Here is a 23608-nt window from a genome sequence, read left to right as displayed (position 1 = left end):
TGAGTGGGATGCAGAGCCTGTTAAAAACCAAGCAATGCCTTGCAGACCTGGTGCTCTGCACAATTGTATTTTGTGAGAGTAGTCCATTCCTGTCTGCTTGGCATTTTATATACAAAAACTGCTGTTTAAACAAAGACACAGTAAAACTGCACAAAGCACATCAGTTTCTCCGAGCAAACACACCTGCCCCTCTGGGTGTTTTCTAAAGACTGAACAAAAGCACTTATATCTACATAAAATCTTTTATATGACTCAATGAGCACAGCATACAAAACACATCATGCGTTAGAGAACCAATTACAGTCATTCATACTCTGATAGTGCTCATGACACACTCCGAAAATCCTGCTCTTTCCCAGTAGGAGTGGATACAGCACTCGATATAAGACACTGTTCATAAATTAAGAAGAGGCAGAGATATTTTGCAGGCGTTAGCACAGAGACATGGTTGAGTTAACGTGAAAGTGAAACAGAGAGAGGGAGAGTCCGGAAAAGGTCAAAGTTAATGGCTAATAGCACACATATAGTTCTTGCATTTAAGAAAAATGTGTCTATTCATCACCAGTTAATTCGTAATAGAGATAACCACTGACCCTTTCAGATGATGTCATGGTGGTGCATTTGACTTTCAGAATTGTTCTTAGGACATCTTAAGCTTATCCTGGCGGAGATTCTCCCACTAAGACAAGAAGAGAGGACCAAGACCAAAGACATTCATCTGAAGTGGTTGAGATCGCAATAATAGAAAAGCATGCACTGTAGACACTAATAAGTTGGCAGGACTTAAAAAACTTGGTAATCAGTTGCATCAAATTTTGATAATTGCAGTTTAATTGAAATAATGACTAAGCTAACTCATATATTTTGATTGGATTAACATTGTATTAACGAAAATATTAGCTGCTAGCTAGCAATAGCACACTTGCTTGTGCTAATATAACCAGACTATCAATATACATTTGCATATACACAACATGCTGAAAACATAAACTGCGTTTACCCTAATAATCCGATTGTAATCTTACCAGTTGCACAGGTGAAATGGACATCAATTGGAATGAATTGGCCAAATCCGATTTAAATTTAATTCGGATTGTAAAGGACCGTTCACACCAAGAACGATAACTATAAAGATAACGATAAAGATATAGTTCTAAAAATTGTTCTAAACATATAGCACAGCTATAACGATATAGAGAAACAATATCGTTGGGTTCACTTTCAGAGCGATTTTTTCCAGCTGTTGAACGATAAAACACTGGCAGCCAATTAGAATCCATTCTAATTTAAGGGCTCGCGCATTTAAAATGGCGGACGACATTGAGAAGTTAATCGCAGAGGTCCAGAAAAATCCACCACTGTTTGGCAAGTCAAAACCCCTTTACTTTAAAGAAAATGGATATATGGAAAACAATCGGTCATACCGTCGGAATAAGTGGTGAAAAGTATTAACGATGATATCATTATGTCAGGCTAGCGAACAGTGTAACATAAAATTACCTCAGGTATCCAGCGCTAGTTTCGACAACATTGTCTTGCTTATTTTGAAGTTGCAGTGAAAAAGTCTAGCCGTTGTTTTTATTCCACTATATTGACTTTGTCAGCTAAATTCACTGTTAGATTAGATCGTTTACACTAGATATTCATTTGAAACATAGCATGCTGAGGACATCTGCTGGTTAAAGCCGTGTAAATACAACAAGAGCAGCAAAAACGTTGTACGCACTTTAAAAACCGCATCACGTGAGTTTAGAATAAACAGACCGTTATTGATCGTTGTTGTGGACGCAAATATAGTTATCTTTATAGTTATCGTTCTTGGTGTGAACCAGAGGGGATGTTTAAAAGTTTTCCAATCCGTTCGATGGTACATGTAAACACTTAATCGGATTGAAAACTGAAACTGGAATGTTTTGTGCAAGTGCAATGATGCAAAAAATGGTGTCTCTCAGCAACCGAAGCGTGAGCTGTTAAAGCTCCGCCCTCTTCTGGAAAGGGGATGGGGAGCAGCAGCTCATTTGCATTTAAAGGGACACACACAAACGGCGTGTTTTTGTTGAAAGTTCACAGACACATTCTGGGGACACCAGAGACTTATATTACATCTTGTGAAAAGGGGCATAATAGTGTTTTTCTGTTAAGTACAATGAACTTTCAGTGATATTTGAGTGAAACGAAGTCCTTTCATTTGGTTAATTTCACTGTTCGGGTTTACAGTTGCACAGAAAGGCAGAATCTAACACCATTGATACTATGAGTTTCGAACAAAAAATCACATTATCTTAGAATAGGAATAATATCTAAAATATCTAAGAGATTTAATGCCATCAACTTCACAAACTTTAGCAAATCCAAGGACTAGCTCTTTTTCAAATGTGCTAGTAGGCCCTACCTTTTAAATACAAGTTTCCTGGACAAAAACCTGTTAAAGTGCAGAAAAAAAAAATCTGCTTTCCAGTTTTGTTTGCAATAAGCATCAGACGGCCAGTAACTGGGCTGTGACGGGTCCGCAGGTCTGTCAGCTGAGACTAACTTTGCACAGACTAGACACAAAAGCTCTTTGATTCTGTGAAGCACAGGCATCTAAATTTACACCGGCACATGGGAGGGAACACCAAGTCATATATATGAAGAGTAATGCTGATGCACTGCAGAGTTCTCAAGCTGAATCTCCTGACAGTTTTAAATTTGATGAAAAGATGCTCAAAGTTTCAATAATGCTCAGAAGTGCAGGATCTGCAAAGCTCCTGACCGCTTTAGTAATGACCCTGTACTATATTACAGAAACAGGGCAAGTGCAGCCTGGCAATACTGTGCTCTTACCATTAATTCAGAGATTTATTTTTAACAAGAAAATCCACTTAGGTGAATATTGCAAAAACAAGCAATCATCCAGCACACACACACACGCACGCACACACACACACACCGAAAACCACTTTTAGAAGTGATAAACTATAACCATACAGGTTAATTAAGGCACTAAACCTCAGTATAATTGTTCCCTCAGTTAGTGTAGATTGTGTTTCTTTAGATGTTTAGTTACCGAGCTTAAAAATTCCTTCAAAAAATGGTGTGCTAGTAGAAACGAAATTTACTCTCCCTCATTCCAATACGCATGACAATATATGTACACTCTAAAAAATGCTGTGTTAAAAACAACCCAAGTTGGGTTGAAAATGGACAAACCCAGCGATTGGGTTAAATGTTTGACCAACCTGCTGGGCAGTTTTATTTAACTCAACTATTGTCTAAAAATGACTGTATTGCTTACTTAAAATGAACCCGAAATATGTTGGAAATTAACATTTATTAATATGTTTAATAAATGAACATTTATTAATAGGTCTGATGATACGGCCAGCAGCCATATCACCCTGTAGCCCAAGACTGGTTGCCTACTGAAGCTAAGCAGGGCAGAGCCTGGTTAGTACCTGGATGGGAGACCTCCTGGGAAAACTAGGTTGCTGCTGGAAGAGGTGTTAGTGAGGCCAGCAGGGGGTGCTCACCCTGTGGTCTGTGTGGTTCCTAACACCTCAGTATAGTGATGAGGACACTATACTGTCTTTCGGATGAGACGTTAAACCGAGGTCCCGACTCTCTGTGGTCGTTAAAAATCCCAGGATGTCCTTCGAAAAGAGTACATCCTGGCCAAATTTGCCCATTGGCCTCTGTCCATCATGGCCTCCTAATCATCCCCATACACTGATTGGCTTCATCACTCTGTCTCCTCTCCACCAATAAGCTGGTGTGTGGTGGGCATTCTGGCGCAATATGGCTGCCATCGCATCATCCAGGTGGATGCTGCACATTGGTGGTGGTTGAGGAGATTCCCCCTTCCATATGTAAAGCGCTTTGAGTACCCAGAAAAGCGCTATATAAATGTAAGGAATTATTATTATTAATGATAATTAAACAATAAACATTTATTAAATTCATTAATCATAAATTCATAAACTCATTAATAAATGTTCACCTTTTGATTATTGCTGTTGCCTCTAGGAATTATGTGTCTGATTTTTAATTTTCAACCTATTTAAACAATAGTTGGGTTAAATAAAACTACCCAGCAGGTTTGGCAAACATTTAACCCAATCGCTGGGTTTGTCCATTTTCAACCCAACTTGGGTTGTTTTTAACGCAGCATTTTTTAACCCAGCATGACTCTTTTCCCTATATAATTTTCGAATATTTTCTGACACTACAGACTGCGTTCTTTAGCCTTCTTGTTAGAATGCCCACCTCCCATGCTAGCGGACCGGGGTTCATGTCCCACTAAGAGTGGGAGGTTCGAACAGAAGGGGTTACATTAGTGCCGTGACCCGGATGGGAGTGAGGTTTAGGGGGGTGAGTGTAACTCTCGTAGGCCAGTAAGAGCTGTGTATGTAAACCTCACTCCCCTGATCTCAAGAGGTGTCTTGATGCTAGAGACTGCAAGCCTCGTTGTTAGAGCACCCGATTCCCATGCCGACGGACCCGGGTTTGAGTCCTGCTTAGAGCGGGCAATTTGAACAGAAGGGGTTACATTGGTGCCGTGACCCGGACAGGAGTGAGGTTTAGGGGGGTGAGTGTAACTCTCGTAGGTCAGTAAGAGCTGTGTGTAAACCTCACTCCCCTGATCTCAAGAGGTGTCTTGATGCTAGAGACTGCAAGCCTCGTTGTTAGAGCACCCGATTCCCATGCCGATGGACCCGGGTTTGAGTCCTGCTTAGAGCGGGCAGTTTGAACAGAAGGGGTTACATTGGTGCCGTGACCTGGACAGGAGTGAGGTTTAGGGGGGTGAGTGTAACTCTCGTAGGTCAGTAAGAGCTGTGTGTAAACCTCACTCCCCTGATCTCAAGAGGTGTCTTGATGCTAGAGACTGCAAGCCTCGTTGTTAGAGCACCCGATTCCCATGCCGACGGACCCGGGTTTGAGTCCTGCTTAGAGCGGGCAGTTTGAACAGAAGGGGTTACATTGGTGCCGTGACCCGGACAGGAGTGAGGTTTAGGGGGGTGAGTGTAACTCTCGTAGGTCAGTAAGAGCTGTGTGTAAACCTCACTCCCCTGATCTCAAGAGGTGTCTTGATGCTAGAGACTGCAAGCCTCGTTGTTAGAGCACCCGATTCCCATGCCGACGGACCCGGGTTTGAGTCCTGCTTAGAGCGGGCAGTTTGAACAGAAGGGGTTACACTGGTGCCGTGACCCGGACCGGAGTGAGGTTTAGGGGGGTGAGTGTAACTCTCGTAGGTCAGTAAGAGCTGTGTGTGTAAACCTCACTCCCCTGATCTCAAGAGGTGCTCTAGTGACTGAAGCTAGAGACTGCAGTCTTTAGCCTTCTTGTTAGAGTGCCTGACTCCCATGCCGCGGACCGGGTTCGAGTCCCGCTTAGAGTGGGCGGTCTGAACAGAAGGGACTACACAGACACTAGCCAATTGCATTCATGCAACACCGGAAAGTAATGTGATTGTCTGTTGTCACTATGACGGTCGCGTCAGCACCAAGCTTCAGACACGCCCTCCGTCAAGCGTCGGCTGCCATTTTGAATGCAGAGTTACTCTCCACACCACTGCTCCTGTTATGAGTCTGACTTCTTTTTGTAGTTCGTTCGGCTCAATCAGACAATATGGGTGGAGTCAGTGTAAACAGCCTCTGCTAACAAAGCAGGCTATTTGCACTTGGTGTAAATAGACATTACTTTTTTGGGTGAACTCTCCCTTTATTGATGGATTGTTGGCTTGCCACTCAGAATATTAGTTCTGTGTAAAAATGCATCTGTTCTGACCTTTCTGATCAAACCAGTATACTGGATACTGATGAGATTCATTTCAGTTTAGTCTGAAAAGTAAAAATTCACGCAAAAAGTATGTATATTTGGCAAGAGACATTTATGAGACTATATTGTGATCTGAGGGTAATGCTATGACAGCAACAAATCTGTGGTTTTACTTAAAACAATTGCTGTCGTCTACAGAGCATATATGCTGTGCCGTGTGTGATTTATTCTCCATGAGCGGGTGGGTTTGTGTATGCAGACGCCATCCTCAGATGGGAACACTCCGCATTGAGATTTATTTACAGTCTTTGTGTTTGCCAGGGCAGATCACGTACATGGATCAAGGGCGACCGCGAGGTGACCGAGAGGATGCAGGGCAGAGATAAATGTACAAATGGGACAGGCATTTGTTCCCGACACTGATTTGTCACTGCGTGGGTGTTTGTGTCTATCTGCACTGGTCTGTGTGTGCATGCATGTGTACAAAAGATGTTAGACTGAAAAAAATATGAGTTTTGTTCACTGGAAACCAGTTGTCAGTTCAGCATTCGCATTAATCGTTTACAGGATTTTATATATATATGTATATATATATATATATATATATATATCAACCTTTGACACTTCTTTAATCAGGTTCTGTCCCGTTACATATCATCCAGTATCTGTGCTGAGTGCACACTGGTGAGAACAGCGCACACACCTTTTATGTGGCTACACGCCCTCTTCCATTTTTAACTTTGACATTTTCCAGCCCTCTGTTTTTACAGAGCGACCCATGAGATCAGAGAGAGAGAGAGAGAGTGAACGAGGGATTGAGAGAGACAGAAAGCAAGACACCAACAACAGAATGAGAGAGAAGGTGCTGCTCTCTGCTCCAGGATATCTGATGATAAGCAGAACTATAAATGTCTATCAAGAGTCTCGGCTATGCTTAGAATAGCATACTACCATACTACTAGTACTATTTTTTTCAGCATGCAGCATGTTTATTTTGCACAATATGCACGTATTCTATGCATGGAATACCTGGATGACATTTGCCAAAATGTGCCACGTACAACAGAGCAAAAACTGAGAGGAAAGCTACATTGCACAAGGCAATGTGATGAATAGAGTGCTACAGGGATGCTGTATATTTGTAGGCCAACCCGGAAGTTAGTATCACCATGGTTCCCTTGCCAATAGGATTTTTCCAGAATATTGCAGAACATAAGGTCTGCAACCAACAAAAGTTTCTTATGCATTTGGTTCATCAAAATAATCTTCAAAAATGAACACAAATTTTTAAAGCCGGCAGAAGTAAAAAGCTAAACGTAGGATATAAACAAACTATACCATGGTCACATAACTTAAACATCACCACCATTAATCTTCGCCAACTCTTTCAATCTTTATTTAAAATGTACATGTTGGAAAGTCTGAATTAGAATAGTTTGCAAGAGTGTGATTATAAACCCAATGAACAAGTGCGCAGATGAGTTTATTTGTCCAGAGTAATGATGTTTAAAGGGGTCATGACATGGATTTTTTTATTATTATTTTATTTTAATATGTTTCTTGAGGTTCACTTGAAATGTTCATAAAGTTTTTTGCATAAAAAACCAAATATGTATGCAGACAAACTACCCAAACACTGGGTTATTACGTCTGACCCGGGATCTGGGTGACACAAAAACTACCCAAACACTGGGTTGTTACGTCTGACCCGGGATCTGGGTAACACAAAAACTACCCAAACACTGGGTTGTTACGTCTGACCCGGGATCTGGGTAACACAAAAACTACCCAAACACTGGGTTGTTACGTCTGACCCAGGATCTAGTAACACAAAAACTACCCAAACACTGGGTTGTTACGTCTGACCCAGGATCTGGGTAACACAAAAACTATCCAAACTACACAAAATATCTTCTTTTTGAGTTTGGGGTTAAAAAACGACCAAGACATGTTCTTAAAAGCTTACAGAATACAGTAAGCAGAACACTACTATCTATTTTCAGCACTGCACTCACTGTATTGTATAAAGATAGCTTGGATAACCACATTGCTCCTTCTGAATGAAACACTGCTTTTCATTGACCCAGATGATGTTTTAATGCATAATGATGGCGAATCAATGTATCATAATTCCCTGACCTGTAACATGAAGTGTTTTTCATAAGTGAAGTCCATCAGTGCAAACAGAGTGTGATGGAATACAATGAAATCAAAGGAGAGAGAGCGAGATAAGAGGGACAGCGAAGAGAGGTAATCATTCCTCTGCATTAGCAGAGCAGGTTATATTGATAGATGAGTTTGAGGAGAAAGAGAACATCGCTGAGGAGACAATGATGCATGATCCAATCAAAGTGCGCGGCTCACTGTGGTGTAACTGGAGCCAACTGCACTGATTACTACGCGAGGAGGGAAGACACGGGAGAAAGACGGAGTGCTGCAACGGGAATCCCCCAGGTTTACTGCCTGCAGTAGACACTACTGTCTCTTTGATAGACGTCAACAAGCTTTAAAGGAATAGTTCACACCAAAATAACTATATAAAGTCATTACTTACTCACACAATCAAAAAAATAATATTTAGGCCTGAATTTAAGATTCAACAGCCAAACATAAATACAGCAGAACAAAGATATTTATGAAATAAACAGTGCACTCGAATAAATGCTGGGTTAAAAACAACCCAAGTTGGGTTGAAAATAGACAAAACCAGCCATATAGTAGTTGGGCAGTTTTATTTAACTCAACAATTGTTTAAAAATTACTATATGGCTGGATTAAAATGAACCCAAAATAGGTTGGAAATTAAAAGTCAGACATATAATTACTAGAGGCAACAAAAGGTGAACATTTATTAACATTTATTAATAAAAAATTTAATAAATGTTTATTTAATTATTATTCATTAAACTTATTAATACGTGTTCATTTATCAAAACATACTTTGGGTTCATTTTAAGCAAGCAATACAGTAATTTTTAAACAATAGTTGAGGTGTATTAGGCTGCTGTCACTTTAAGAGCTGCAGGGATCCATTTTGTGTGAATTTTTCAGTTCAAGCGCAAGAAGAAGTGAAAGAGAACTCAATTCAGTATTCGCACTGTCTGAGATGTGGCTTTCTGCGTGCGTGCGTGCTTTGGATGTGTGCGCACACAAAACTTCTCACACTTCTTGCGCTTTAATATTTAAATTGGCGAAGCTTAAAAACACATGCAAAGGATAAACTTTGGTGAAGATGTAGCACTGGCCCGATCGGGACAGTGACAGTTCTGTCATCGTATCGTTCACACTAGCACTGAGCAATCCGTATTGTCGAGCCCTGCTATATTTTGTACATGTTTCACTTTGTTTTAGTATGTATTTTATTTTTTTACCCAGAGAAATACATTTGATTATGCAACAGACATTATACAACTCAATGCCTTCACACAGTTAATCAAAACCATTGGTATCTGCCTTTTTCACGCTATATCCGACATGCAGATGGTTTTAAATCGATCAAAAATTGGCTGATACACCTGTGCATCTCTACATATTATGATTGTTATATTTTTACAAGACAACAATACCGAGTAATACCGGACAAGACGGGATGACATCCATCCTAAAACCCTCAAGTAACACAGAGGAAGGAGAAACTGCGAAAATCTCGAACACGCCTCTGCTTGTGGGACTCCCAGGCGTGTCTTCTCCCGAGAGTCTCTAGAAATCAGTCTCTGTTCAGACAGGCGTGTAATAGGCTGAGCTCACATGACTACTGTATGTATTCTGCTCTATCACCTTCCTCCAACCAAACCCAATAGATCGTCACACAGGGCAAAAGGAGGAGATGGCCTGACTCATTTAAAACTGCTTCGTCAACTCATTTTGAGCTTTTTGCCCATGTGTCTTTTCAGAGTCTGATAAAATGTTCCAACAGTCCAACATTGTATCAGGCCAGCAACTGTTCCCATAGGGAATAAAAATCACAAATGAGATCTTCCTTATTCCTTATATCTCAATTGCTCCCACATGGCAGTAAGATTAAGTGGAGAGCTTCAGCAAAAGTGGAGAGTTTGAGAAAAAGATTCTTGCATGTGTTTCAGAAGAGATCTCAGCAATGTCTCAAACTGTGCTCATTTACCAAGATACCAAAGTCTGCAATCAAATAAATCTCACTATTCTGCCAAGCTGCTATCCACATCATTTTATATATATAACATTCGACTCATTTCTATTTTATTTTAGGAAAAAACATTGATGCACAAAATGAAACATAATTGAGAACTCCATTCTGTCTCCAAGAGGAGCCAGCAAAGCCAAGATTTATATACACTGCGTTCGCCTCCACACACTGATAATTCATCATTCAGACAGTCATCTAAAACATTATTAAACACAGAACTGTAATGTCCCTTTGCCAAAAACAACAATACAAATCACTTGATTCATTTGTGTTTACTTTTATTTCTCCTAAGCAGGGTTGCCAGGTTTTCACAACAAAAGCCGCCCAATTGCTACTCAAAACTAGCCCAATTGCATTTCAGAGGGGGATCCCAAGGTAAAAATCGCATTCCGGGGGTAAAATCCGCATTTTTGAAAGGGTTCCCCTGGTAAAATTTGCATTCCAGGGCTAAATATCATATTATTTGGGGTCGCTTCAACCCGTGGCAACAGTGTAAAAGTCAGAGATGTTCACAAGTCCCTGCGGTCAAGTCCAAGTCAAGTCTCAAGTCTTTGAGGTCCAAGTCAAGTTTCGAGTCTTTAGGGGTCCAAGTGAAGTCTCAAGTCAAGTCTTTGTTCTATTTTTATCAATATATTTTTTTCAGCTAATTAACAGTGTATTTAAATATCAAAACAGATTACTTTTACTTTAAAATTGTCTAATAAAGCACACAAAATACTACTTAAATCATTTCTATTACTTTCTAACTTTATACGAAATTATACCATTTAGAACCACCGCAAGGAAAAAAGTGCTGTGTATTTTGAGCTATATGAGTTGCCGTAGTTTGCTGTAGATCTCAAGCAATGCTGGAAAATGTAGTCTTCCGGTGAGCGCCGGCGGTAACAAAACCTATGTATAGACAAGCGTTACAGTAAACAACACAACAAACAACATTTCCATCTGTGTCTCGTTTGTGATAAGGCGATATAATAACGTACTGCGACTTAAACCGATCTGTGGAAATGAGTCATAAAATGCGCATGGAAGTGCTCGTTCAATCCAAATACAATTTAACATGGTAAATCTGGTTATTATATGCATTATCAAATACTTGGGCAAAAATAAAATAAAAATGAAAATGAAAAGGACCACAAGCAAGCCTCTGCACTGCAGCTGTGCAACACCGCAGCTTCCCTTCAGATTAATTGATTGCTTTTCAAATTAAATGACAAAGTTCATTGCAAGCCAAGGTAAGGCTTGGCTATATTGTTATTATTTGTTGCCAATTTAACAAGATTTCTAATGGGTGATGAATTCGCGTGCCTTCAGATGCGTCACACGCTCGATGGCTTGGTGTGTTTAGAGATGATTTGTGATATTCGCTGCTGCAGTAGATAGTAAAATGTGGTGTTTCGTGCCATCGTGCGGGGTAGTAAATAGAGAACGTAATCAGGAATGTCACGCCAAAAGACTTGCATTTTTCACAAGTCTCTGTCTTTAAGTCCAAGTCAAGTCTCGGGTTAGTAGTTCACGAGTCCAAGTCAAGTCGCAAGTCGTTTATTTTTGCTACTTAAGTGCGACTCGAGTCCAAGTCGCAGACTCGAGTTTCCATCTCTGGTAAAAGTAGCCCAATTCCACGGGAAAACCGCAGACTTGGCAACACTGCTCCTAAGGAATTGTAGGAGAAACATCAGAGACAAATTTGATACGAGAATGAAACTAACCCTTTCATTCTCATGCTGTTCTCAAAACAAAACACAATAAACATCTTACAAACTGGGGTCCAGGTCCAGTGTAAAAATGGAAAAAGAAATCATAAAAAATAAGATTAAACTGAATAAATAAATAACATTTTGATTAAAATAAATAAAACATACGAAACTAGTTATTATTTTATAATATTGCAGCATTTATTATAAATAATTTATCTGTGCACATCATTATCGTTTTAAATTCATGTTCCTCGCAATCTTTAATCCAAATATCTTCTCTCTCTTGCAGTGACTTCTCTTCTCTGATGACGAGGCAACCTGTCACTCACATGAAATCCACCAATAGCAAACCACAACCATCCAATCAATTCCCCACAGACAAAATCAAGCCCCGCCCTACATTTGTTCTTGTTATATACGTACATCACAATATAGGGAACAAAAATTGATTGCAATTTCCATTTCATGTCGACCAAATAAATAAATAACATCTAAACTAAATATTTTCCAAATAATATTTAACACATATTTATAATATTCATTTTTTACTGTATAAACTGGTATAAAATGAAAGAAAAATGTATAAAATTTTAGGATGGGGGTCTCTCTCGCACAAGGATAGTCATATTTGGGTGTCTGTGGCATCTGAAAGATTGAAAGCCCCTGTACTAGACTATACGTGACATCTAACGCTATCTCACGACCAATTTGTACGTATTTTACGAGGTGGCTAATTCGTACGACCTCACTCGTACAAATTCATACGATTTTTCTAAACCCCAGAGACGGGTAGGTTTAGGGGCGGGGTTAGGGATAGGTCATTTGTACGAATTCATACGAAATTGGCAACTTGTAAAATATGTACGATTTAGCAAAAAACGAGTTAGTGATGGGAAAGCTTTTCAAAGCTTCGAATCAATTGAACCAACTGATTCGCAAAATGTTTCGAAGCGTTCGAAACGCCACTCGCTGATGTCCCCTGCTGGTCACAACAGTGAAAATGCAACAAAAACTCAGACCAAACATGCATAAAAACACCTTTTACAAACCCATTGCATGTTTTATTGAAAATAAAATATATCAAATGCAACTAACTAATCATCTAATAAGATTAGACATGACGTATCTGTATAATATGTGTTCTTTTATCAATTTTCAGGGCTTGTTTTGTTTATTCCATGGATGGTTCAGCTAAACAGGCCAATAAGAGACTATGATTTCTTTTAATTATACTAATGTCTAATACTAAAACATCTACAAATGTATAAAACTGAACAGAGATCAGATAAAACCCATAAACACATGTTCAATGGTTCGCCGCTTGATTCATGGATTCACAGATATCACCCCCCAGTGGTGAACCATTGAAATTTCTTAACGTTTTAAAACAGTTATGACTTAACGAAGCCTCGTTTACTGAAATCACGTGACTTTGGCATGATACACGCCTCGAACCACTGAATCGAAACAAAAGAATTCATAAAGGTTTCGAAGCTTCATGAAGCAGTGTTTCGAAATCACCCATCACTAGTACGTAATTTCGTACGAATTAGCTACCTCGTAAAATACGTACGAATTGCCATGAGATCGGGTTGTGACTTCTAATGATCCAGCTCTGCATATACAGTGGGTACGGAAAGTATTCAGACCCCCTTAAATTTTTCACTCTTTGTTATATTGCAGCCATTTGCTAAAATCATTTAAGTTCATTTTTTTTCCTCATTAATGTACACACAGCACCCCATATTGACAGAAAAACACAGAATTGTTGACATTTTTGCAGATTTATTAAAAAAGAAAAACTGAAATATCACATGGTCCTAAGTATTCAGACCCTTTGCTGTGACACTCATATATTTAACTCAGGTGCTGTCCATTTCTTCTGATCATCCTTGAGATGGTTCTACACCTTTATTTGAGTCCAGCTGTGTTTGATTATACTGATTGGACTTGATTAGGAAAGCCACACACCTGTCTATATAAGACCTTACAGCTCACAGTGCATGTCAGAGCAAATGAGAATCATGAGGTCAAAGGAACTGCCTGAAGAGCTCAGAGACAGAATTGTGGCAAGGCACAGATCTGGCCAAGGTTACAAAAAAATTTCTGCTGCACTTAAGGTTCCTAAGAGCACAGTGGCCTCCATAATCCTTAAATGGAAGACGTTTGGGACGACCAGAACCCTTCCTAGAGCTGGCCGTCCGGCCAAACTGAGCTATCGGGGGAGAAGAGCCTTGGTGAGAGAGGTAAAGAAGAACCCAAAGATCACTGTGGCTGAGCTCCAGAGATGCAGTCGGGAGATGGGAGAAAGTTGTAGAAAGTCAACCATCACTGCAGCCCTCCACCAGTCGGGGCTTTATGGCAGAGTGGCCCGACGGAAGCCTCTCCTCAGTGCAAGACACATGAAAGCCCGCATGGAGGACTCCAAGATGGTGAGAAATAAGATTCTCTGGTCTGATGAGACCAAGATAGAACTTTTTGGCCTTAATTCTAAGCGGTATGTGTGGAGAAAACCAGGCACTGCTCATCACCTGTCCAATACAGTCCCAACAGTGAAGCATGGTGGTGGCAGCATCATGCTGTGGGCGTGTTTTTCAGCTGCAGGGACAGGACGACTGGTTGCAATCGAGGGAAAGATGAATGCGGCCAAGTACAGTGATATCCTGGACGAAAACCTTCTCCAGAGTGCTCAGGACCTCAGACTGGGCCGAAGGTTTACCTTCCAACAAGACAATGACCCTAAGCACACAGCTAAAATAACGAAGGAGTGGCTTCACAACAACTCCGTGACTGTTCTTGAATGGCCCAGCCAGAGCCCTGACTTAAACCCAATTGAGCATCTCTGGAGAGACCTAAAAATGGCTGTCCACCAACGTTTACCATCCAACCGGACAGAACTGGAGAGGATCTGCAAGGAGGAATGGCAGAGGATCCCCAAATCCAGGTGTGAAAAACTTGTTGCATCTTTCCCAAAAAGATTTTTCTTTTTTAATAAATCTGCAAAAATGTCAACAATTCTGTGTTTTTCTGTCAATATGGGGTGCTGTGTGTACATTAATGAGGAAAAAAAATGAACTTAAATGATTTTAGCAAATGGCTGCAATATAACAAAGAGTGAAAAATTTAAGGGGGTCTGAATACTTTCCGTACCCACTGTAGTCATAAAGGCAGTTTAGTTGGTGTCTCCTTAATGAAATTAATGAAAAAGTTAAACAAAAACAGCCAAGTAAGGTTTATAATTGATAAACAGTGGTTCTATTAATAGTAGCAGACGTGTTCATGCGTGAAGCAGGATTCTCAGTTGTTAGTGTCTGGGCACTAATGAAGCTCTCCTGTCTTGCTGACATGAGTGATGAGTGATGGTTGTAGCCTGCAGAAACGTCTCCAGAGCTCGGCATCAGTTTCTAACAACGTTACTAACCGCCTGTCTTACACAAAGTTTCCTCTCACCCTGAGCTGAAGCTGCTCTGATACTTAAATTTTGCATGAAGACTAAAATACTTCTGCTCACAACCACGAACCGAAATAGAATAAATAGGTCAAATAAAGCACTCTGTGACTTTCATTCTGTCTAAATGAAATTGTGCATCTTAAAATTTGTGGTTGTCAATCAACATGCATCTTTTTTGTTTTTTTGTGGTGCACGAAAGTTATAAACATTTGAGCATGAGTCACAACATTTCCAATGTAAGTTCATTTATGCTGCCTCTGCACATTTTAAAATCACTATATGGCACTAATTTGTATCCTGAGTATGTTTTCCAACAAACAGAATTAGTAATAATTCAGATTATCATTATCGTTTGAGAAATAATTGATTGAATCAATGATACATCTGTGAATCAATTTTGTCCCCCATAAAAATGTCTGATTGTGACTCACTGTGTGTGAAATGGCAGAGGGTTTGGCTTAGATGAGGAGGAAGTGTTTGCGTCGTCCCTAGAAAACCCCCATCATGACAAAGCCAGAGCACCTCTCATTCACTGACTTTGAAGCTCTTCTGGAGGTGGGAGGTATATAGAGACTTCACACTGAGATGAAAGGAAGATGGAGACTGAGATGGTACAATGCACAATGCACAAACCACACATTAATTTAAGCTTAGTTGCTAAATAAAGTACACTTGCTAGACTGTGCTGCTTTTCAGAAGTCCTGCAGAGCCAGACTTTTGACTGCCAGCATGTAAATCGAACAGTCCAATATGTTTTATTTTACATGCCGTTTTGAGGCCAGTTAATCTGAAATAGTAGTTATGATAAAGCTCTGAGAAGACTTTGTTTTAAAGGGGTCATGAACTGCATTATTTTATCATTTTATAATGTTTCCTGGGGTGCACTTATAATGTTAGTATGACTTTTACACCAAAAATTGTCATAATTTAGAAATAAAAGACATTTTTCCTACCCTGATTTTAGCCCTCTGATTTGAACGCTCTGTTTTAAGGGGCGTGTCTGCTGTGAGACTTCAGTGTTAACGCCCACTGCTGTGATTGGCTGACATCTTTGCATATGAAATAGCTAAGTATTACTCTCTTGAAAACTTTTAGAGTGTTTTTACTAGTACAGATCTCAAGGTTAACTAATCGTGAAACGTGTTGATTATCACATTATATTTAGATCGTGGCATGAAAGGTTGCAGTGATGAACATTGTAGCCGATCACAGACATGTCGTTGAGCTCATGAAAGCAGTGATCTCGTCAATTTTTGCACACTAACAAATGCTTTCATCATAACTAACAGTGCAGACATGATGTAACTAAGAGATTCGTTGATTCTAACACGTGCACTGTTTGATTGACAGCTCCAGAGATTGTAAAGGGAGCGTTCTTTGATTGCTTTCTATATATAATTTAATCACCGTTTAAATAACAGATTATTTTCATCCTACTAAGAGAAACAATATGAAGTTGAGCGTTTAGTCACTGGTTTGATTTACTGACAAACGATTTTGAGACAAAGAATGTCTGACTGTGTAACTACATGAATCATTACACATCAGAAATCACTGGTCACTGGTGATATTGATTAGACATGTACACATAATCCGTACATATCAAACGATCTGTAACAAAGCAATAGTGACACAGTAAAAACTTTTAACTCACGTAAGTGTGTTGCGCTGTTCCTGTCGGATCCAATATAGAAGGCACAGCATCGGTTTTTAATTACAGGCTCTCTACAAAATCCAGTGTTTTTCCACAACCTGGCACATTTTGCACTCTTCAAAAGCATGTTTATTGCTTAGCTGCTCGATCCAGCGTTAGCATTACGTCTGTTAAGATCAGTGGGCGGGGCTACTGAACTTTAGGGTTTGTGATGTCACAAATATCTCCCTTTGCTTTAAACTTTGAGTGTTGTAACTTTGCATATGTTGTTTATACTCAAACAGCAACATTACACACTAACTAAAGTTAAAAAAGTCAAATCATAATCAAGGACCGCTTTCTACACATTCAAAAATAAGTGCTGTTTCTCATAAACTAGGCCTAAACAATATAGTTCTGTTGGTGGACATCAAGCTTAAAGTATCTATAGCCAGGGACGCATCAAGCTAACTTCACAAAACTAGTAGCGGTGTTGTCTCCTCGTGTCGGCTGCGTCTGGACCAAAAAGCTGCATTTGAACACAGAGCACAGGCTACAGACAACTGCAAACTAGCACGTGCATTCTGTGCCTGCGTTTAAGGAATTAACTGTCAGGTATCAGTAGTCTACATTTCCTCATTCAAAAGGAGAAAGGATATATGAGATATACACAGATATACGAAACGTAAACAAAGCAGAGCTTGCTTACCATTTTGAATATCAGTTATGTTGATAACTTTCATCTTTTTAAAGGATTAGTTCACTTCAGAATTCAAGTTTCCTTATAATTTACTCACCCCCATGTCATCCAAGATGTCCATGTCTTTCTTTCTTCAGTCGAAAAGAAATGAAGTATCCAGGATTTTTCTCCATATAGTGGACTTCACTGGGGTTCAACGGGTTGAAGGTTCAAATGTCAGTTTCAGTGCAGCTTCAAAGAGCTCTACATGATCCCAGATGAGGAATAAGAGTCTTATCTAGAGAAACCATCGGCCATTTTATAAAAAAATAAAAATGTATATACTTTTTAACCACAAATGCTCGTCTTGCACTGCTCTGCGATGCGCCACGCATTACGTAATCACGTTGGAAAGGTCATGGAAATCTAACAAAGTGAACGTGCAAAGACTAAGTCAAATGGCCTTTTAAAACAACAATGTCGGACGATTTTGAAGTTGGAGGAGAAAATGAGATGGAGTTTTTCGCCCTACCACGATACTTCCGCCTACGTCACATGTGACCTTTCTAACGTGATTACGTAATGCGTGGCGCATCGCAGAGCAGTGCAAGATGAGCATTTGTGGTTAAAAAGTATATACAATTTTATTTTCTTTAGAAAATGGCCGATGGTTTCTCTAGATAAGACTCTTATTCCTCGTCTGGGATCGTGTAGAGCTCTTTGAAGCTGCACTGAAACTGACATTTGGACCTTCAACCCGTTGGTCCCTGTTGAAGTCCACTATAAGGAGAATAATCCTGGAATGTTTTCCTCAAAAACCTTCATTTCTTTTTGACTGAAGCTACATTCCATCTACATTCTGCCTTAAGAACAAATGGTGCAACCAAATTAAGTACAGAGTAAGTTACAAACTAGCTAGTAGTTACTAAGCCTCTAGTGTGGATTTTACGTTCCAAATCAATTAGGAACTTACAAATGGCTCGTGCAACCCTGCCCCAATCCTGATGGTTTTGAGCTAGTGGAAATAACAAGAATATACGAGGAGGATAGAATTTAAGCCTGAATGAGAATGGCTACACCCCATTCGCTTCAGTTTTCATCTGCGAAGGCAACCACTGATTGTCCGTATGCAAGGTTGCATGAAGCATACAGTGACAGTACTGCTGAATAAATTACTCTGAGTTGAAAGAACTACAAAGTGCATGGCTATTGATTATTCACTGCAGATAGAAAGTGTAAAACAGGAGCCAAGGGCTGTAGGAAGCAAATACACAATAACCAGGGGGCTGCCTCGAAGGGGTACTTGCTCTTTAGTGACCTATAACAGGGTAAATGTTATCCAGGACATGTGGGCATCAGCACATTTGGTTTTTGGGACATGAGCCCCACAGCAAACCGCAAGCCTGAGGGTTGGTCCTGAATGCAGAAGTCCAGCAGGGATTTGGCTTGGCCGCACACCTCCTCGCAGCCTGGTACCCGTGAGAGTGTCAACACTAGAGGGTGTTTATTGGTCTTCAGAGGACTTATGCTGGGGAAATGCCAATGGAAAAGTGAAGTCTCTGCAGAGAGCAAGGAAATGTTGTCTTGGCAAGGCAAAAGCCCGCTGTGAGATTCTACGAAAGGTCATGGGGTCAAGCAAGGTGCCAGAGGCTGTTGCTGCCAAATAAAAATAGCATTTGCTGTACTATTTTACATTTATGTGTCTTGTAGTTCTATTCTGGGTATAAAGTATTAAGGTCCATTCATGCAAGGATGATAAAGATATAGTTTTAAAGGATTAGTTCACTTCAGAATTAAAATTTCCTGATAATTTTATCACCCCCATGTCATCCAAGATGTTTATGTCTTTCTTTCTTCAGTCGAAATGGTTTTTGAGGTAAACATTCCAGGATTTTTCTCCATATAGTGGACTTCACTGGGGTTCAACGGGTTGAAGGTTCAAATGTCAGTTTCAGTGCAGCTTCAAAGAGCTCTACATGATCCCAGACGAGGAATAAGAGTCTTATCTAGAGAAACGATCGGTAATTTTCTAAAAAAAAATAAAAATGTATATACGTTTTAACCACAAATGCTCGTCTTGCACTGCTCTGCGATGCGCCACGCATTACGTAATCACGTTGGAAAGGTCACGTGTGACGTAGACAGAAGTAGCGTCATAGGGCAAAAAACTCCATCTCATTTTCTCCTCCATCTTCAAAATCGTCCGACATTGTTGTTTTACCTTTTTTTGTAAAGGCCATTTGACTTAGTCTTTGCACGTTCGCTTTGTAAACACTGGATCGGTACTTCCATCTACGTCACGCGTGACCTTTCCAACGTGATTACGTAATGCGTGGCGCATCTCAGAGCAGAGCAAGATGAGCATTTGTTGTTAAAAAGTATATAATTTTTATTTTTTTTAGAAAATGGCTGATAATTTATCTAGATAAGACTCTTATTCCTCGTCTGGGATCATGTAGAGCTCTTTGAAGCTGCACTGAAACTGACATTTGGACCTTCAACCCGTTGAACCCCAGTGAAGTCCACTATATGGAGAAAAATCCTGGAATGTTTTACTTTATTTTCGACTGAAGAAATAAAGACATAAACGTCTCGGATGACATGGGGGTGAGTAAATTATCAGGAAATTTTAATTCTGAAGTGAACTAATCCTTTAAAAAACATTCTAAATGAAATAGAAAAGCAGAGTCCACACCACAACTATGACGATAATATCAATTTCAGAACAATTTTTTCTATAAAGACATTAACAGCCAATCAGAATCCATCCTGCTCGAGCGTTAAGATTGCATTTGATATCAGTCTTAGGGAAAAAAATATGTGTATGCTTTTCAACAGTAAACAAATGCACTAGCTCACCACTAGTTCAAATATTCTTCCTCGTGCTTTTCCTTACTTTCCTCTGTGGAACACAAAAGAATGTTCTCAAGTCTTTTCCATACAATGAAAGCGGACAGTGATTTATACTGCCAAGTTTAAAAGAGAAAAACAAAAGCACATAGTCCTTACGCTACATCCTAAATCTAAAGTCACATGTTAGTTTTAAGCAAGTTACAGATTGAATACCATTATTTACCGAAAATACCCTCAGCCACAGCTCTCACATTTAATGTATACATTTGCATATTCAAATTTGGCCCAATAACCGATTGTGACACAATATGTGCTGAGATTTGAGATCTATGGTGACAAATAAGTCCTTTATCAGCTTCCATTGTACTTTTGTAATCAATAGAAGAAGCCATTTGAATTGGGAACAACTACATTAGCAAAAATCTTTTTCTAATCGCCCAAGAAGACTAATTATTACGAAGAGAAAATCATGCATTTGGTGACTTACCTATAGTGGACACCACTGTCCCAACAAAATAAAACGCCCCAGTAAAATCCCATCTGGGTCGAAGAGCATCGACCCGAACTCCAGCAGCAATCGCAGCCTCGTACTCTTTCAGGAAGGAGCTCAGATCCTGCAAACTGATATTGAACGTGTCGCTAAAGTTCAGGAGGGTCCGGTTCCAGCGCCCGTGCGCTCGCAGCTCGGACGGGCTCTCGATGGCGGAAAAGACCGCAGCGCCGCACAGCAGGTACACGATGATGAGCACGGCGAGCAGCAGAAAGCGCCCATTGTCTTCGTTAATGTGAAGGGAGCGGCAGCCCTGCAGTCGCAGCGCCGGCATCATCCAGATTTCAGCACCACCGGCGCAGTGGACCAATCCAATGACATGGATCCTCTAGACCTGCTTCTCGAGGACACTCCAAGACCTCCTAAGACAACGTTAATGACGGGAAAAATACGTATCAAACACGCCAGATAAGTTTTAGAAAAGAGAAAGCCTTCATTTAAGACGCTTACCAGCTTAATTTATCCATTTGCCATTGTTTCAATGACACGAATCCTCTCGCGCTCCTGCTTTCGGACGCTCCAGTCTTCTAGGATATTGCACAAATGTGTATCAAACAAGTAAGATAAGTTTTGAACTCAAATGAACTTTCCAAGTCTAAACTCTTTATTTGGCTTTCTTCTGTTTAAGAAAAACACCATATTTGACATGTAACAACATTTATAAATAATATTGTCGCATGCCAAATAACCTGCCCAAATCTTCTTTAAGGTAAATTTCCATTAAATACACCACTTGTGGATCCAGATTTAGTTGGTTAAATAACTAGACTCACCCTCGTGCTCATTAAAGTAGTTCTACGTCCATCCCCGTCTCCATCCCATGGATTGTTTATCCACATAAATCCACCTATAAAGTGTTCAGTTGCAGGCTAAAATCCTCAGCCGATGAAATTCCAAGACTCCTTGGTTTTAATGCAGGGATGCAGCAGTGTGTTCTCCTGCTTTTTCCATGATGCGGATGAAGCATCCAGCTCATCCTTTGGGTCGCTGCGCAAAATCTCTCGTCCCGTGAATCACATTAATTTATGCTTCAGTGAAGGACACAGCGGGGTAAATGCAAATAAAGACATTTAGCGACCATATGAGGGAGATTTTTTGCACTTTTTTGTAAGGCAGATCTCGTCTATTCGCTGTGGGATGTTTGATGCCCGCAGTCCTAATGAGGCTGATCTGCTTCAGATCAAATCTGTGCGTACTAGATTAATACTACGATGATTTACTCTACAGTAATAGGCTACTGTGGACAGCTATAGTGCTTGTTACTTTACTAGCTTGACGTTTAACAAAGTTAGATTTAATCTATAGCCAATGAACGTTTGAAATATACATAAAACATATTTTCTTTAAAAGGCAGATAGGCTTAGGCTACGTCCCCTTATCGCTATAGCAAGAAAATACTATATTTTCCCGTTATTTGACACATAATGTTATTTTCTACTTAAAGTGTCTTTTAGAAGGATATAAAAATCCCCTTTATTCCGTCTTAATGCTTGAATTAAACAACAAGCAATCTTTTCTATCTTATTTCATCTTTGTTTTTCCTGAAGACGTTGAAGAGCGCGCGCTGCACTTTTTCCCGCTCTTTTTCCACAAACAGCTCTCGTGATCGGATGGGACCGCCAAAAACATCTACGATGAGGTAAAAATTGTCGACAATAACGCGATAATGATTCCATTCCTCCTCAGTAAGTCCATGTCGCGCCCCTAGCGCGCGCGTTGCCTTGCCACAGACTCCGCACAAATCACGAGGAAGCGATGCGGCACGCGCTACTACAACTGCCGCGCGCCCTATTAGAGCTGCTCGAGCGCACCGCGGAAACTGTAAGAGGTGGGTCTGTTATTTCTGACAATTAATCGATGGCATAATTACCTGTGGCCAGCATCGCCACTGCCAAGTGTGAGTCCCAAGACAGTAATAGATGAGTCTGACTGCAATGAAATGTTTAAAATCCAAAGCGTTTCATGCAATAACTGCAAGATAATCAGGTCTTTCCTGAAATTTCAGGTCATACTCTACATTACAGTTATGCTACAGGGTAAAGTAACGAATTACTGATTAATCCATCTACTTAAAGGAATAGTGCACTCATATAAGAATCATTGGTAACACTTTAGTTTAGTTTAGTCCAGTTCTCACTATTAACTATTCGGTTACTAGCATGCTAGGTTTATTAGTACTTATAAATATGAATGCCTTATCCTGCATGACCATATTCTACATCCCTTAATCCTACCAAATACTTAAACTTAACAACTACCTTACTAACTATTAATAAGCAGTAATTAGAAGTTTATTGAGGCAAAGTCTTAGTTAATAGTTAATAGTGAGATTTGGACCCTAAAGCTCATTTACTCACCATATGTTCATACAAACACTAATGACTTTTTCTTCTGTGAAACAAAAATGAGGTGTTTAGCAGAATTGTATGTTGCTTTAAGCATCTGCCCAATGAATAAATAAAGACAACATTGTACAGTTTAATAAACCATTCCAACAATTTATGTACAGATGCAGTAGTTAACAGATGGAAAGACAAAGGTTAAAAACAATCACTTGCAAGAAGGAGAAGGTCGCCCTGGAAAAAGAGTGATTGAGATTACAAATCTCTTCTATCACTACTGTGTCCTTGGGAAAAAACACTTAACCCCATTTTGCTCCAGGGGAGACATGATACTTGATTCATCAGCTTACTCAGACTGACTTCCCTTTCTTCTGGAGCTTCACTTGTGATATATTCTATAGAAGGGCCCTTTGATTGAATACATGAAATTAGAGTTAATCATAGCATTAAATAACATCAATCAAATGTTAACCATAGCAGGGTAATATGA

At 39.9% G+C, this 23608-nt stretch overlaps 1 protein-coding gene across 2 annotated transcripts in view; it reads right to left on the bottom strand.

Moving 5' to 3' along the window:
- kcnk12 (potassium channel, subfamily K, member 12) overlaps nucleotides 1-22533 on the bottom strand; it is a 44505-nt gene extending 21972 nt beyond the window's left edge. Inside the window, exons 1-3 of one of the 2 annotated variants that reach the window (XM_051916767.1) lie at nucleotides 21550-22533; nucleotides 21227-21300; nucleotides 20714-21138 (exon numbers count right to left, since the gene is read on the bottom strand). In XM_051916767.1, the coding sequence (XP_051772727.1) occupies nucleotides 20714-21053 (340 nt within the window). In that variant the 5' untranslated portion in view covers nucleotides 21054-21138; nucleotides 21227-21300; nucleotides 21550-22533. Of the gene's footprint in view, nucleotides 1-20713; nucleotides 21139-21226; nucleotides 21304-21549 lie in introns of both variants that reach the window. The other variant, XM_051916766.1, reaches the window with a different exon arrangement.
- Nucleotides 22534-23608: the final 1075 nt, after the last annotated feature.

The sequence above is a fragment of the Ctenopharyngodon idella genome, chromosome 13 (genome assembly GCF_019924925.1).
Source record: "Ctenopharyngodon idella isolate HZGC_01 chromosome 13, HZGC01, whole genome shotgun sequence".
Lineage (NCBI taxonomy): Eukaryota > Metazoa > Chordata > Actinopteri > Cypriniformes > Xenocyprididae > Ctenopharyngodon > Ctenopharyngodon idella.
Note: the sequence above shows the minus strand (reverse complement) of the source record. Positions and strands in the feature narration are given on the sequence as shown.